Here is a 17677-nt window from a genome sequence, read left to right as displayed (position 1 = left end):
GGAAATGCCTATGTCTCTGCACCCCTTATTTACAGAGCAATACTACGCATGTTTAGGGAAGCTTTTAATGTTTAATAGATTATTGTATTTTAATATTCTGTTGGAAGCCGCCCAGAGTGGCTGGGGAAACCCAGCCAGATGGGCAGGGTATAAATAAATTATTATTATTATTATTATTATTACTCAGAAGTGTGTCCCACAGAGTGCAGCAAGTCTTACTTCCTATTAAGTGTGATTAGGGCTGCAACCTCAGAAATCTAGTTGTGGTTTTCAACTGAGAACTAAATTAGATATGAAGCTGGATAACCACCATAAGGTTGTCCCACGTCTTTAAAAATATAATAAGAGCACAGCTGTCAACGTTTCCCTTTTCTTGCGAGGAATCCTATTCGGAATAAGGGAATTTTCTTTAAAAAAGATTAACGTTGACAGCTATGAATAGGAGTCGACTGAAAAATAAATAGCCATCTACCGTATGATCCAGCCTAACCCCAGCCGCAGAATGAGATGGCAGAGTGGTAGAACAGACTGCACCACTTCCAAGTGCAGACAGATCGTGCCGATTTTTGGTGGCTCCTTTATGTAAACAAGAGCCTCCCTGCAGCAGAAAACCACCATGTCAAGGAAGCGGATATTTCTTTCCTAGGCTAGATTTCTGCTTGCAGGGAGCTTGCTCGTTGCGCTTACGACAGCAACGGAAAATGTTGCCGCCCACCAGCAGCCTGAGATGGTACAGCCCATTCTACCACTTTCACTCCGCTGTCTGAAGAAAAAAAAATTCCAATATTGCTTAAGCGCCGGATAACATCCTGACTCGCTCGCAGTCCGCAGTTTGGGAAGAAGCCCCTCCGCCCGCCTCGGAGCAGCTGCCGCAACTAACTGCCCAGGAATGCCACGGCTTTTGCAGCGAGCACGTGATTGGCTCCCACCCTGCCAAGCCTGCAGCCTGCCTTGCCCACACAGCAAAGACTTCCCCCCTCCCGCCGAGTCCGCCTCCTTCCCTGCTGCGGTTGGCCGGCGCTGCTACCAATCCGCCGGGGCCTCTCGCACCTGTCATCCGCGTCGACGGCGGCGAGCCAATCGGCGTGTAGGGAGCGGGCGGGCGCCGGGCTCCCATTGGACGCCGCGGCTGTCAACTCCTCGAGCGAGGGGCGGGGGCTTACATGCAAGCTCCGCCTCTTACCTTGCTCTTCTGGCAAGCAGCGCTTTCTCCATCCCCAGTCCAATTGCAATGTAAGCAGTGGCAGCGAGAGGTCGCCGTCGGGGGGCCGGGGGAGCAAGAGAAGGGGCTGGATCCCAGAAGAGGCAAGAAGCCGGGCTCAGGAGGCGGCAGGTAGGCTCCCCTCGCCCCTCTCGTGGGAGTGGATTCCTTGGGCTCAAGACCCCTTGGGCTCCTAAGGGAGGCTTTAAAGGGACAGGGCAAGGGGCTTGGCTTACGACGGAGCCACCTAGTCAGTCCTCTTCCTTGCAACGAGGACTTGTGCTTTGGTGGGGGGACCGGCAAGGAAGAATAGCTTGTTTAGGATAATTGCTGTAGGATGGAGATAGCTAAGAAGCAGAGTCCCCATTAGGGTAGGTGGCTGCTCCCTCGTACCATTTTCTGGGCATCTGGTTTCTCTTTGGGGTGGGGAGTGTGTGTGTATGGTTGAAGGGTACATACTTACTGTAAATATAGTGGGGTTTTAATGCAGCTTTTTGGCTCAAACCTGGTGTTCTGGCAGATAGCTTTGTTTCCCTTCATGGCAAGATGCTGGGGCGATGGAATAGATTGGTAGTATGGATCGGTGGGAAGAGTAAAAAATAAATAAATGTGTCTTATTAATTTATGGCTGGCTTGGACTTGACTTTCTGACTGAGCAGGCAGAGTCACGAGTGTAGAGTATTGGAGGATTGATCTAAGGATGTGGTGTATTAATAGAATGGATGATGGATGAGGGTACAGCGTGTGAAGAGATACTCCGATTGTAACTTGCTGTCAGAAAGGGCTTGTGTCTGTGTGTGGATTATGAAACTAGATGGGTTACTCAGAACCCTAAATTGCATTGTAGGTGATGTGTGTCATGCAATTTCATGGTAAATGAGCTGCTGCTAGCTAACTCATATATTAAACATCACTTCCTTTCCAAATTTATTCTAATACAAAAGTTGGGTTGCTTATCCAAGAATGAGTGTCTTGTATTATGCTTCCTTCACACGTGAGAGTCTTCAAACTGTAACCGGGAGCTCCTTGAGACTCTCCTGCAATAAACATTAGAAGAAATTTTAGATTTTAGGCAATGTGGCTATCTGATGTCTCATGAGTAAAATTGTTTGGAACATACTTCAAAGGTTTAAACCTCTGTATTCAAAATTCCATTGGCTTCACAGGGTTAGGAGTATTAGATGTGCAACACTGTCTCTCACTAATGTGACTGACCTTTGTGTTGCTAGCAACAACTGATGCATGGCTCTTAATAATATTTTCTTTTGGTAACTGCTGTAGTTTGTTGAGATGGCTTGCTACACATGTGGCTCTATGTGTAAATACAATACATAGATTGCTAATGCACCTTCCACCCTGTCCCAAGCCATATGTTAGCAATTGTTTGGGAATAAAAGGAACTAGATGGTGGGATGTGTCTGGCTTGCTTTATCCTAAAGATACAGTGAAATTATATCTTTAAAGACTGACAAACTGGTAGGTTTGAGGCTGCTTTATAATGCAAGGAGAATGGAACTTGGAACCTTGCTGCTCCACTCTGCTGCTTGCGTTCTTGTGAGCTAGCTGGTGAATTAAAGCATCCTGCACACAGCAGAGGGCAGTAGTGTACATACACATTCATGCCGCTGTTGTGGATTTTATGGGTTTTCTACTTGTTGCAGGCAGAAGCTGATTGAGGAATGGCCCTGATGGTACAGCATGCTTGCCTGACTCTTTAAAAGGGTGTTCATTGGTTGCAGTTGCATTGGCTCACCAGCAATGAACAATTGTGTTTGTCCTCTGCATGGAACACATCTGTGCGCTATGTCCTGTGACTGTCAGGTGTGAAAATCTCAGACGGAATTTAATGTCGGAAGGGGAAATTGGATAGACATGGTGGTAACAGAGGAAACATAAGGGCCTCTTCCTTTGCAGCTGTTTTTATATTGATGTATGTTTAGGGGGGTTTTTAATTAAAAAAAACAACACCGGCATATAGAAGAACAGTAAAGCTATTGATGTATACACTAATACATGGGAGGGAGGGACTTTATGAATGAAAGAGTTATTCTTTAGTTGCCTAAAAATTGTATCATGCATTTTCCACTCTTCTGTGTTTTAAGGTGAGAGCAGCGTGTTCCCTGAAGAGTCTGTAGAAGAATTTTCCGTTGCTAGCATTGGACAAGCTCACAGCATAAGCCTGTCTGGGATCTTCATGTTGCTTTAAATAAGAGCCTTCATTGCCGCATGTTGTAAGGTGAGAGATTTCCTTTCTGAGAAAAAGGGTGGTCCCTTCTCACAGCTCACTGATAGCCGGGCTGTCTTGGGAAGAGTGTGAAGAGACAGTCGGAGAGGGTGAGAAGGCCAGCCTGGAGACCTGAACCAAGCCCTTCATAATTGGCTGGAATCTCATGAAATCAAGGCAACCCTGATCTTCATTCTGGAGAAGAGGAGGAAGTATTTTTCAAGCCTTCCAACTTTCTGGGTAGCAGGAACTGCCTAGGAAACTAAACTCGGCACTTACTCTGTATTTTTGTTTGTTTTAAAGCTAGAATCCAAATTTATCTCAAACTGTTTTTAAAGACTCTAATCTACAAAGTGGTTTTGCTGAAAAATCTCTTTTCCCCATCCACTTTAAAGAGCAGCTGAATTCGTTGTTGCATTAAGGCCTGAGCTTGATATCAGGATTTGAGAAGCTGATGCTCTGGAAGCTTACAAACCAAAGAAACTAACAATTGCAGGCACTTTACATTTTGCACTGAGTGTGCCCCAAAGACTCTTGCCTTGAGGGAGAACTCCAGGGAAGGTTGAAGCAGAGCAGATTTGATCTCACCAGAATCTACTGCAGTGTCTCTGCTGGCTCTGTGGCTGGCGTCTCCCGTTCTGGATTGTGCTTGATGGGGGTTTTTGCTAGGGGAGCAGACCTTGCGGCTAAGGACAGAATTGTCGAACTGGAGGACTTGGAATATATATGTCGAAAGGCATATTGGCTTAACCCCCAAGCAAAGGACTTTTTCTCTGCTGGGTCCCTTCTGTAGTATATCAAGGGTTGAAGGCTGGAGACAGCCTGCATAATCTTGCAACATGACCTCCAAGCTGGAACAAAAGGAAGCTCATCACACCAATGGTGTGGTGCTACCCATTGTTGCTGGCCCTATAGACTGTCTCTCCAGTCCTGACCGAGAACATCTTGTTGAATCTTCTGAGTTTTTAGGGCCTGAGGAAGGAGGAGGTATCGAGGTGGTAGTGATAGAATCCCGAGCCAATGCCAAAGGGGTGCGTGAGGAAGATGCCCTGCTAGAGAATGGCAGTCAAACTACAGAGAGTGATGATACCAGCACAGACCGTGGCCCAGAACCAGCCTCTCCTCTAAAAGAGACCTCCTTTTCCATTGGGCTGCAAGTCCTCTTTCCTTTCCTGCTGGCAGGGTTTGGGACAGTAGCAGCTGGGATGGTCCTGGACATTGTGCAGGTAAGACTAAAAGCCTTCAGCATGGAATGGGCTCAAAATTCTGTATCTGGACTTGTAACTTGCTTTATTGTTAGTGGCTTTTAAATCCCATGAGAGTGATTTGCTGCTCATTACTTTGGTGGGAGGCAGAGGTTTTCCATTAGAAACCATTATATATTTATTCCTCTCTTTTTTCCAGGCTCATCTTCCTTAGATTGCACATGTGAGAGGTAGAATAAGCCTCCCTCTTCTGGAAGCAATTAAAGTTTAGGTGGTCAATAGCAGTGTGACCCACTCTTTCTGTTCCTGAATCTGAATGCCTTTTAATCACCCAAGACCCATCTTTTTCTTATAAATCTCAGCTTTAAAGGAACATAAACTCTAAAACCCAGCCTCTGAATTGAAAATAAACTTCTACTTCTTAGAGATGGAGTGTCAGGAATGTAAAGACATCTAGAGTTCTCCCAAAAGTTCAGACCCTAGAAAGTAAATACAATAGAGCCAAACCCAACACACACACCCAAAAATGTGAAGCGAACTTTTTAAAAAATGCACTTTTGGTGGTGTTTACAGAACTGATGAGCATATGTGTGCCTGAAGAGTTGCCAATCTGGGGAAAACTCAAAGAGCTGCAGTAAACGTTTTTAGCCGGGGGCCGAGACCTGTGATATTAATTGCTGGCAAATCCAACCGGCCGTTACCCAGTTAAAAGACTTGTTTAGCTAAGGGATGAAAATGTGTTCTCAGCTTTTGCATGTGGTCTGGCTTTGCCCAAATGCTGAATCTCCTTAATATATTTCTAAATAAATATTAGAAATGTAAGGCACAGTGGAGATATCCAATAGATATCTCTTGAAACACTAGCTGTCATGTGGAGCTTGCCTCCTCGCTCTCAAATGACATTGTTGAGTTACTGGGATTACGGTGTCACTGGCCTCTGTGCCTGCAGTGCAGCTATCTGGCAGGTCATGTTAATGTTAAAGGCCGAGACTCTGTCTCAATAGTCTTATTTGCCACATTTATGCAAGCCAGGTAGCACTTTGGACAGAATCCGACCCTACAGTTTCAAATTGCGGCTGCCTCCTGAAGTGACCGGGTGATCTACTATCGCTTAACATTAAACATTCAGCTAAAAGAGCTTCTGCTTAAGCGCCTTGGTTTTAAACACTTCGTGAAATTTCAGTTTCATACCATTTCTGTGCTTTCAGGAGCTTAGAGGGAGTTGTCGTTGCTAGAAATTGAAATAAGAAAGCCAATGTGGTATAGCTGGACCTGGAAGAGCAGGGTTCAAATCCCCACTCAGCCAGGAAACTCACTGGTAAACTTGGAGCAGTCACCTACCTCAATGGGTTGTTGTGAGGGGGGGAAATGAGGAGGGTTGGTTGATGGAAAGATGGGATATTTTAAAAATTAGCAGAGCATGGTGTAGCTTTGTAGCCAAATGTTCTTGCTCATCTTGACAAATTAGAACTGCACCGGTCATTAAACCTAATGAGATTCATGGGGGGGGGGGTTAATGTTTTGTTTTATGTTGATAACTTAAAAGTCCTACTGGAGCAGGCCAGAGGCCCATCTAGTTTAACATCTTTCCTCACAGCGGCCACAAGCAGTCCAGAATGCATCAGCAGTTAACCCACATGATTTTCAGCAGCTGATACTCATGAGCTTACTGCCTCTGACATTAGAGGGAGAGCAATAGCCATGCTGTTCTTTCTTAGAATCATAGAACTGTAGCGTTGGAAGAGACCCTGAGGATCATCTCGTCCAACCCCCTGCAGTGCAGGAATAAGCAGCTGTCCCATACAGGGATCGAACCTGCAACCTTGGTTATCAGCGCCACACTCTTTGTTGATAGCCGTTTATGTACTGCCTAAGTGTAGTTGGAGTGTGCTTCTCAAGATGGGGCTGTGTAAATCTAAAACTCAGACCTGATCATTATTATACAACATCCTGGGTGTTTTGTTTCATTGGCAGCAGATGCAGTTTGGGTTGGGGAAGGGGCTCAGTCATGGCATAAATGTGCAAACTAATCAGGATTTCATTTTTTTCTCATGCAGCAGCAATATACACCACCTAGTTTTTCAGTGTGTAGGGTGTTAGGCCTGTCTTTTACCATCTATATAATAACAACTTCACATGATACGTTTTTATGCAAGTTTTCATGCTGCTTGGATCATCATGAAAATATAATTCATAAGTGAGTGTGTGCATGAAATTAATACCCTACCAGCCTGAGCTTGGAGGACTTCCAGATCCAGTTGATGGAGTCTTTGGAAGAGTCCCAATACTGAGCCCAGATTGAGAAATCACATCCCTACCAAAGTGAATGTTAAAATTAATCCTAGGTCAATTTTGTTGGAATAGGTGCTAACTGATAAGATACAAGCTAGTGGGCATCTTACCTGTTAGCAAGTCAGCATTGTACTAGTTACCTTTTCTAACAGAGTGATTTCTTGGGAAAACTTTCTATACTGGACGTGATTCAGTCTTTTTCGGTGCTATCTAAGCTTCTCACTGGGAGTGGAGCAGTATATAGTGTGAAGTTTTCTTGCTCAGAAATAAGCATCTCTAAATGACTGTCATGCTTTAGAAAGTTGCATGCATCTGTGTTACATGGGAACTAGTACAATACCAATATTCCAGCCTTCCTGCTCACAATGGAATTATACAAAAGCAAAATCTAAAACCATTGGACAATGTCCTAATAAATTTTTTAAAAAGAGACTAATCTGCTTGTATTGGCCACCTTTCTTTGAAAGTCAAAGCTGTTAATACCTTCAGGCTTGGTTCATTCCCACTGGTATTTGGAAAGCACTCCCAGATTGTTCATAGTTCAGTGGGAAATCTGAACAACTACCAACTCCCCCCCCCCCCGAAATAAGTAGGTCTTGAAAGTTAACAGCAGGAGCCTGTTGGCATCTCCCTAAATGCCAGTGTTGTCAAGTCTTACTCATGGAACCAGTCAATTTAATTTGTTTTTCCTTTGGGTGGTTCTTTTCTTTTGTGGTCTTTTTGAGTCTCTTGGTTCCCCAGCAGTTTGACACCTACACTTTTATTTCTCACCACCACCTGCAAAAACACATTTTCTTCTCTGGATCACTGAGATGCAGCTCTGTGGGGCTGGCTTGCCATCTCTTCCTTTGTTTTCATGAATCTTGAGTTGTGAAGACCTTTTTCTGGGTTAGGGATGAAATAGTTTGCTGTCTGTTGCCTTGCTCCCAGAATTGTTCCCTTGTTGTCGTTTAGTCGTGTCCGACTCTTTGTGACCCCATGGACCAGAGCATGCCTGCTGTGAGCAAATATCTAACCCAGGAGTAGCCCCAGTCAGCATGGCCAACAGTTGCTGTTGAACATCATTTGGAGGTTGGCTACCCTGTTCTTGGAGCAAGCTGTTCATTCTTTCTCTTTGAGGCTTTCAAGGAACAATTAGATAAGTCTATATCCTGGTGCAGCACTGTGTGCACTTGTTTCTTGAAACCACAGTTCCCGGAGTTATGTCATGAAACTATTGTACGCACAATTGCCTAGGGGTGGATTGTCACTGGCAGAGTATAGCAGTTCGGACTCTTTGGAGCCAGTGAGCAACTGTCTTTCTGCAAGTGATCAATTTTCCCCTTGCCCTTTTTAAAGGCCTCCAGGCATGCCTTGATACTGAACAAAGGACTGGGCTGCTGAAGAGGTGAGGGAAAAGTGAGAATTAAAATGGATGTGTATTTATACTGCTTGCTTGATCTTCAGTCTTAACCAGGGAGGATAAGAATAGTCACTATTCTACAGTAAAATGGTACACAGTGAGACGTGAAGGTGCAGAGGGCCAGGTCTGAAGAATGGGGGTGGGTGTTTTGTCCCCATTTCCCATTTGCTTTTGTTTTGCTTTCACATTTCCTTGTCTGCTAGCAAATGGCACAATAGCCAAACAACTTTCCAAGGTAACAAGTGGCAGTTGTAAAGTGTCACATGAGCTGCCTATCAAATATACTTTTCCGCACTTTCCCCCCATATTCCAGTTTAACATACCCTTTATACAGAGGCCATGTGCTGAGACATGTATGTGGAATTTGGGGCATGGGGTTTGAGCTAGCTGCTTTGATCCCTAAACAGGACCAACTTTTTACCAGCTGGGATAGCTCAGTTGGTAGAGCATGAGACTTTTCATCTCAGGGTTGTGGGTTCTGGCCCCACATTGGACAAAAGATTCCTCCATTGCAGGGGGTTGAACTAGATTATCCTTGGGGTCGCTTACAACTCTACAATTCCAGTTTAGTTGATACCTATCATGCATGTGCAAAATTACCTTTTTCAAAAAAAGATTGGACAGGGGAAAGGGTCACTGGAAAGCTTCTTAGGTTTGTATGGGAGAAGATGGTATTCTACATATGTACTCAGGTTATTTAAAGATCACTTTGAACTAGACATAGAAGGCAGTGAAGATGTTTTAATGCTGGGGAATATGGTCATGGTGTTGTCTTGGTGAACAGTCTATCATATTCTGTACCACTTTTTAATATTTTCCAAAGGCACTCTTCACATACAGTGTCTTAGAGCAGTTTAACCTAAATATAGTAGCGCATCAATAGTTGTCACCCATCCATCTGTCTCAGAAGAGATTCAGCTGGCATTCTATTCATAACTGGTGGAAGGTATTGTGATCTCCAGGTGCCCTTGATAAATCCTTCAGCAATGTTGGATCCGAAAGCAACCCTCTGGTGAACCTGATCTTTGTGAGCGGAGTGCAGGCTCATCCAGAACATGTCAGATACCAATTCCATAGTCTGATAAAACGTCTGGAGCTGTGTGCGATGACGGAAGGTGTTGAGGGTGCTGTCATCTGCTTATTCAACCATTTGGCAGCATGTTGGCGCTTGGAGGCTTCCACCCTTCCACATTTGGAATAAATAAACACTGTCATTTGTTTATCAGATGTGCGATGCTAATGAAAGACTAAGCATGCAAAGGCTTCAGGCGCAGCTGCTGTTCTTTTGAACCTGACCCTGTCCTCTTAAACTGAAAATGTGCCCTCTAATAATCCGAGTCAGGCGGCTCATTGCTTGCATTTAACATGGTTTCTCCTGGACAGTGAGGATTTCTACTGGAGGCGTCAAACTCATGTAGGGTTCTTCTTTTTCTTTTTTTGCTTCTGCCATTCATGGTGCCTTGATAAATATGAGATCAGCGTCAAATCTGTGCTTTGTTACATCCTTCTTCCCAACCTTATCATCCATCTGTGGTCAGGCATTTTACAAGCAAACACCTGACACCCCCCCCCCAAAAAAAAGCAGCTCAGGAAGATTACACTTCAAAATTAAAGCTTAAATAGCTTTCTTATCCCTTGCCCAAATATAAAGGTCTTGCATTGTTTCCAGAAAACACTCTGGCTAAAGCCTCTGGAAGAGGAATGGCATTCCAGAATTTGAGTGTTTCCACCAAGGATGCATGTTTATATTAATTATCCACTCTCAGGACTCATACAGCCTGATCCTATGAATGGTTACTGACTCCTACTGAACTCCTCACTTGTTTGTGCATAGGATTTCAGTGTTGGTGTGTTATTTGCCTGACTAACAGGGATGTTCTTCTGAGAAGCTTTCATAGTGCACTCCCATATCGATCCTGTGTTTGACAGTAGCCCATGACCAGTCATACAAAACTGCTTCTTTTATTTGCATCCCAACCTTCTTTCAAGGAGCTCAGAATGGTGAGCTTGGTGGGCCCACATGGTGTTTCCAAGCATATCCTTCCCCCTGTCAAAACTCACCAGACTCTGACCTGCTTTGCAGATCTCCTTTCTCTGTGGCCTGGTCCCAGCTGTTTACATCAAGATTCTACTTATCTAATTGGCAAGGGCTACAAAGTTGAACTGCCATCCGATGACTGTAATTTTCTTCCTGCACTGCTTATAATGATTACTCATGGGAACTCGGCTGTAATAATGCGTTGCCTGAAGCAGAATAAATGCCACTCGTTTTTCCTTTCTTCCCTCCTTCATCCAAATATCAGTGTTTAAGGACAGGAGTGAAACCTTCCATTCTTGGACTTCAAAAGGTGGCATTAGTATGCTAGAAGACAATCTGGAAGACAGCGTAGAACTTCATTTGATCTTTAGATACTGTACTGAAGTTGCCAGGTGCTGTTGCATCTTAGGGGGTGGAACTTGAACTTCTGTGAATGGAAAGTGCTGAGAGCCAACCTGTGACTATACTCTGGGTGATAGCAGGGTAGTGAGAAGGTATTTGACAAGTATGTATTGGAGAGCAGCAGTAGACCCATTCCCTTTCACAGCTACCGTATTTTTCGCCCTATAGGACGCACTTTTTCCCCTCCAAAAATGCAGGGGAAATGTGGGTGCGTCCTATGGGGCGAATGCAGGCTTTCACTGAAGCCTGAAGAGCGAGAGGGGTTGGTGCGCACCGACCCCTCTCGCTCTCCAGGCTTCAGGAGAGCCCCAGCGCCAGCCCCACAAGGTCGGGGGACAGAGTGAGGTGGAACGCCGCCATCCCGCTGTCTCCCGAAGTGGTTTGGAGGCTGACGGCGGGGAGAAGAGCGCTTCTCCCCGCTGCCTGCCCCACCACTCCGGGGACAGCTGGGAGACGCAGCGCATCTCCCCGCTGTCCCCGGACCTGATCTGAAGGTGGGAGACGGGGAGAAGAGCGCTTCTCCCCACTGCCTGCCCCACAAGCGCCTGGGGGGGGGAAATATTTTTTTTTCTTTATTTCCCCCCCAAAAAAACTTGATGCGTCCTATGGGCCGGTGCGTCCTATGGGGCGAAAAATACGGTAATATGACTGATGTGACACTACAGCCCTTTGAATTTCAGTTCTCTTTAACTTTCCAAGCAGATAGTTTCAGGGCAGGCAGCTGCAACCTCGTAAGCCTCCCCTGGTGCTCCTACTGAGGGATTTTGTAGGTCTGGTCATTATATTAGAACCACACCTACTGCTCTGTTAGAGCCCCCACACCCAGTCTCTAACAAACCCTGGCTACAACTTGCGGTGAAGGAGAAGAGACCTTAACCACAGTTCTGGGTTCAAATGACTTTCCAAGCCAAACCTTGGGTCAGTATCTGTACTGTGCATAGGAACTAAAAGGGTAATCTCTAAATTTAGCAATCTGTATTTATATATATTTTCTCGGATCCGTGAAATGTGTTCTAGGAACACATTGCACCTTTGTGAAGTTTAGAGTTCCAGAGTTCTAACGGAAAAAGCTAAAGGCAGAGTTTTTCAGAAAGTGGATCTTTTGAAGCCTGCAGCTTTTAAGTGCTGCGTAGAAACCCATCTGGCGCAGGATATGCTTGGATGGGTAAGAGATTCTAGGCTAGCAGGGGAGATGCTTTCACAGTAATAGATGTGAGATAATTGCAGACTTTTTCATCTGGCTAGCAACATGAAAGTACCAGCAAAGCAAACCTCTTTTTTTCCCTTTTGGCTATGCGGGGATTTATACAGGATGCCTTGGACTCCCATTGCAATACAAGGGAAACATCTTGCATCTAATTTTTGTTTTTTTTTGGGGGGGGCATTAATTGTGTTGTCTATCATATGCCTGCTGGCTGAGATGTCTTCACATTGGAAATTTTAGGAGATCTCTTCCCCTTACATAAGAGGCTTAATGTTATAGGCTCCCTTTTTAGCGCTTTGATATCTCTTACCGAAGGACACTCTCTACTTGCAGCAATATTTACCCTCTGCAGGAGCCGGTAATATCCTGATCATGGTTCTAAATACGCCAGTAGGTTTGGCCTTGCGTGTATTAAAAGGGAGTTGGCGTAAGTGAAGGCTCTTGTTTCCTTTCCTTGGAAAGAGCTTCTTCTCCCTTAGGGAACATCCCTACTTGGATTGTATTCCCGCTGGATCCAGTTACAACTGCTAGCGGATCCTCTGCCTGCTCCAGCTTCAAGTGCAGGCACCAAGGAACCTGTCAGGAATATTAGAGAAAAATAACTTGATATTGTGATCCCAAAAGTCTCTGCTCCGTTGCCTAATTCATCGTTTTACTTAGTCTGACATGTTTTGAAAATGCTTCCTGCCTAAATTGCTTGTTCTTAAGCTTTGCTTCGTGGTTGAACTATAGCCTATGAGCTGTGGAAAAATCGAGAGAATGAAAATGAGTTACATTCACTCTCATATTAAGTTTCATACAGCTAACTTTTTCTGCCTGGAAAGAAACTCTCTGCATTCTTATTTTTATCTCTGAACTCTTAGCTCATTGTTTTCTAATCAGTGTCTGCCAGTGTTGATCATGGAATCACAGAACTAGAGATTGGAAAGGGGCCAGAGATTCATCTAGTCCAACGCCCTGCAATGCAAGACCCTAACACAATTTGATATGAGTTCACTTACTTCATTCCAATCTCCAGAAAAGTAAAGCAAGACCTTTAAGGGGTTTATGAGGAAGGAATTTGGTTCGACTTGTATTGTTAATGCCACTTAACGCGATGCAATGAACATACAGTGAAACTATCTTTGGTGCATCAAACTTTGGGGGTTATGGGTAGAAAACTCAAACATAACCTAAAGTCATAGGATTGTACAGTCTGAAGGGGTCCCGAGGGTCATCTAGTCCAACCCCCTGCACTGCAGGAATCTTGCCCAGCTTTTGAAATGCCTTTGTACTTAAACACATGAAATAGTGGTATTGGTATATGCTATCTTACCATACCTTGCTGGTTGTTTAACAATAAATTCTTAGAACGACATTAATTTTTATAAAGATCTTTCTCCCAAATAACCTGAGTAATATTTTAATGTCCATATAATAGTCAGCAGGACCCACGTTGTGTGTTCCTTTATGGGTAATTCTCACATTTAGCTGAATGGTTATGATCTTGCTCATTTGCAGTGTCTTTTCTATTAGACTTGATTCGCTATCTACCCTGTCAAAAGTGTATATGAAACCCCATTGGCACCACTGGTGAGTTCTCCTCCCAATGCGAATAGCCCCTGCATAGGAAAGAGTTCCCTGAAGACTGTAGAAGGGGAAGAAAGCATTGCATTCTCTGTCTGTGCCTCCTGTGATCTCAATCATTAGCAGCCCATCACAGCAGCTGATGCGGGTTTTGCAAACTTGTACATCAAATTAATTTAATGCTTCACCTACTTTGACCCTGAGAGCAAAGAAGCTGTTAAGAAACAGGTCTAGGAGGTTTTGCAAAGGAGAGGCGCTTTCTTTTAAAGGCTGCCAAATACTGCCTTTTCCTCCTCTTTCCTAACACTTGTGGACATCTAATGTTGGAAGATTCCAAACAGGTAAAAGAAAGTACTTTTCACACAGCGCAAGAGACCCACAGGAGACTATCTTGGAGGACTTAAAAAGTCTACTAAGACAAATTCATAGAATCATAGAATCATAGAGTTGGAAGAGACCACAAGGGCCATCGAGTCCAACCCCCTGCCAAGCAGGAAACACCATCAGAGCACTCCTGACATATGGTTGTCAAGCCTCTGCTTAAAGACCTCCAAAGTAGGAGACTCCACCACACTCCTTGGCAGCAAATTCCACTGTCGAACAGCTCTTACTGTCAGGAAGTTCTTCCTAATGTTTAGGTGGAATCTTCTTTCTTGTAGTTTGGATCCATTGCTCCATGTCCGCTTCTCTGGAGCAGCAGAAAACAACCTTTCTCCCTCCTCTATGTGACATCCTTTTATATATTTGAACATGGCTATCATATCACCCCTTAACCTCCTCTTCTCCAGGCTAAACATGCCCAGCTCCCTTAGCCGTTCCTCATAAGGCATCGTTTCCAGGCCTTTGACCATTTTGGTTGCCCTCCTCTGGACACGTTCCAGTTTGTCAGTGTCCTTCTTGAACTGTGGTGCCCAGAACTGGACACAGTACTCCAGGTGAGGTCTGACCAGAGCAGAATACAGTGGCACTATTACTTCCCTTGATCTAGATGCTATACTCCTATTGATGCAGCCCAGAATTGCATTGGCTTTTTTAGCTGCCGCGTCACAGTGTTGGCTCATGTCAAGTTTGTGGTCAACCAAGACTCCTAGATCCTTTTCACATGTACTGCTCTCAAGCCAGGTGTCATTCAGAGGGCTCAGAGAGGGCTATCAATGACTACTAGCCATGATGGCAATACTCAGGCTCTGCCTCCATAGTCAGGGGCCCCAGTAATGCTTCTGAATACCAGCTACTAGGAACCACAGGAGGGAAGAGGACTCTTGCGCTCGGATCCTGTGTGTGATTTCCCACAGACATATATGAGAACAGGATGCTGAGCTAGATGGGCCATTGGCCTGATCCGGCGCAGTTCTTCTCATGTTCTTAATTTGGACAACCCTGGGGATTGTCCTTAACCTTAAGTTTTCCTCAGCCTCAAATCCACCCTCACTCCACAAAGTGAATATTGATAATTAGTGACTGGTTTCATGTACACAGAGTTTGCGGAACATCCAGTGAAGGAGCAGGCGCTTGCTATAGCCGTCTTGCACAGCTGCCTGCCAGTCACTCCTAAAAATAATCATTGAGGAAAATGGAGCTGCTTGGCTCCCGCCCACGACCTTAAAGGCGAAAAGCACCCTGAAGCACTATTGTGGTTAAAGGAATATTTTTAGAGGCCCTTACTTTAGGCTGCAATCCTAGCCACACTTATTCAGGAGTAAGCCCCATTGAATTCAATAGGGTTTACTTCTGCGGTTAACCTACTTTCTGTGAGTACCTCAGTTTTTCCTCCCCGTATTCACGTAGGATTTATGCTTAATCTGTTACATTCTGAGAGCACAGTCAAGGCAGCTACCACGTCTTACTGTATCTTCAGTTATCCCTGCAGGCTAGGATTTATGTGCACCACATAACCATTGCTGTGCAGTTTTTGTGAGACAAACCAGTTGTAATGTTAGATGTCTGTACCTTTTCAGGGGTATTTTGGGCAGGCTGTGTCATGTTTATAGGGAGGGACTGTAGCTCGGTGGTTCAAGTCCTTAGCATCACCACTTCAAAAGGCACTGCCTGACCCCTTGATTTGGGCAGTCGCTGCCAGTCAGAGTAGACAAGGCTGAGCTAAATAAAACCAAAGGTTTGTACAAGGTGCAAGGCAGCTGCCTATGCCTAAGCAGGCAATAGGGTGTGCCCACTCCTAAAGGTGCCTACCCTAGACCGTATGAGCTATAACAACCACTGCCCATTTGCAAATGTCCCAATCTTGGGTAAGGTGATGGAGAAGGTGGTGTCCAAGCAGTTGCAGGAGTTCCTGGATGATATAAATTCCTGGATCTGTTTCAATCTGGATCCAGGTGTGGTTATGGACTGAATCAGCCTTGGTTGCCCTGATGGATGATCTGTATCAAGAGTAGAGCCAGGTAGAGAGCAACTTGTCTTCTTCATAATCAGCAGCTTTGGATACCATTGTCCCTAATGCTAAATAACATCTATATCTACCAGGATCTGTGCATTTAGTGGTGGGGGTCCCATTCTATGGAACTCCCTTCCAGTTAAGAACAGATAGGCCCCTTCCCTGTTGAATTTTCAGCAGACCAGCAGGCATTTTAACTGAAGTCTGATTTTATAGTTTTAACTGATTTTCCGTATTGCATTTCTTGTACGGAGCTTAGAGGCGTTTGTAGTTAATCAATATAAAAAATGATTAAATAAATACACCTTTGGCACAATATGGCCAAACTGTAATACTAGGGCTCTATATTCAGTACAACCTTAAGAAGAACCTTGCTGGAGGGAAGTAAAAGGTCATTTTAAGATTCCCCCCCCCAAGCCTTTATTCCTTTCCTGTGGTCTGTTTTCCCTCCCCAAGCATCCCAGATGCTGCATATAGAGTCTGCGCTATGTAATTAGCACTGCCTAAGAAACCCATGCTTGCCCTTTATGCAGTGTGTTCAGGTTTATACTGGAAGGGATGGGATATTTAAAGCGTTGAGGATGGGAAGGGAGCAGACTTGTTTTTGTTGCCTCCCCTTTACCTCCGCCTCTGTTTCTGTTTTGCGTGTTTTAATCGGGAAGTGGTAATCCAGGGCCTTGAAGGAGATGGCCTTGTGACAGACACTCGTCTGGGAATCTGAACCAAGAGTCTGATCCCCAGCTGTACCAGGCACATCCCGAGTCCTGAATGACCTCAGATTCTGTGATCCAGACTATGGAGGCAAACAGGTGATTGTTCACCCCTAAGCAAAACAGCATCCTGCTGTCCTCGGCCTTTGTTGCATTTAGCAAGGCTTGCCATCTGTCTTTTATCAGTCACAAAATTCCTGTGCATGGCAAAGGAGAGGCTAGAGTGTGCTCAGTCTGTGTACACAGCTCCTGTTTACTCTGCATTCATTGCACGTCAACCACTGGTTTGTGAAGCCGTGTACATAGGATGATTGCTGCAAGCTACATCTATCCCGTAGTTCCTTGAGAAATGCTGCGTTTGGGTGTGTCCCCCTCCCCCCAATTTGCTTCAATTCTAATTTTAAAATGTATGACATATGACTACACCAGCGCCCCCTCTCCGGCCACTGGTGTGGACACACAAAGGGAAACCCAGAAACACATGCAACTGTGCAACAACCTACAAAGGTGCTTTGAAAAACATGGTGTGTAGGTGGGGGGGGGGCGACCTTGTGTTTTAAGCCAGTCATGTGCACACAGGCTTGGTTTCTGCCTTTATTGCCTAGCTGTTGCCCTGTGCATTTAAATAATATTACATTTTCCTCCCCTCCTGAGCTGAAAGCACACTTATGGCAGGAAGACAACGGTAACAGCGAGGTTCGTAGCTAGTCTGCTGCTGCTTGAACTCTGAAGACATCCTAATACGCTGTTAGAGAATCGTAAGGTTCCTAATAACCCATCTCAATAAATAACTGCTTCTTTTTAAACAATCGCCTTTTTCTAGATTCTGAACTGATTTCCTTGATTTTTGCAGCACTGGGATGTCTTCAAGTATGTGACCGAAGTCTTCATCCTGGTTCCAGCACTCCTGGGACTGAAGGGAAACTTGGAGATGACACTAGCATCTCGGCTCTCTACAGCTGTGAGTATTTTGGTCTTGTCAGGCAGGTAGCTTTATATCTGCCTCCCCCCCCCCCCGGCTGCCCTACATATACCTTGAAG

General features: G+C 44.9%; 1 protein-coding gene across 3 annotated transcripts in view; it reads left to right on the top strand.

Annotated features, from left to right (window-relative positions):
- Window positions 1-1176: 1176 nt before the first annotated feature.
- SLC41A1 (solute carrier family 41 member 1) overlaps window positions 1177-17677 on the top strand; it is a 36385-nt gene continuing 19884 nt past the window's right edge. Inside the window, exons 1-3 of one of the 3 annotated variants that reach the window (XM_082228357.1) lie at window positions 1177-1333; window positions 3304-4651; window positions 17490-17597. In XM_082228357.1, coding sequence (XP_082084483.1) covers window positions 4265-4651; window positions 17490-17597 — 495 coding nt within the window. In that variant the 5' untranslated portion in view covers window positions 1177-1333; window positions 3304-4264. Of the gene's footprint in view, window positions 1334-1487; window positions 1573-3303; window positions 4652-17489; window positions 17598-17677 lie in introns of those variants that run through there. The other 2 variants (XM_082228358.1, XM_082228359.1) reach the window with 2 other exon arrangements.

Source organism: Podarcis vaucheri (genome assembly GCF_965113315.1).
Source record: "Podarcis vaucheri genome assembly, chromosome: 6".
In the NCBI taxonomy this organism is placed as follows: Eukaryota; Metazoa; Chordata; class Lepidosauria; order Squamata; family Lacertidae; genus Podarcis; species Podarcis vaucheri.
This window is presented reverse-complemented; position numbering and strand designations above follow the sequence as displayed.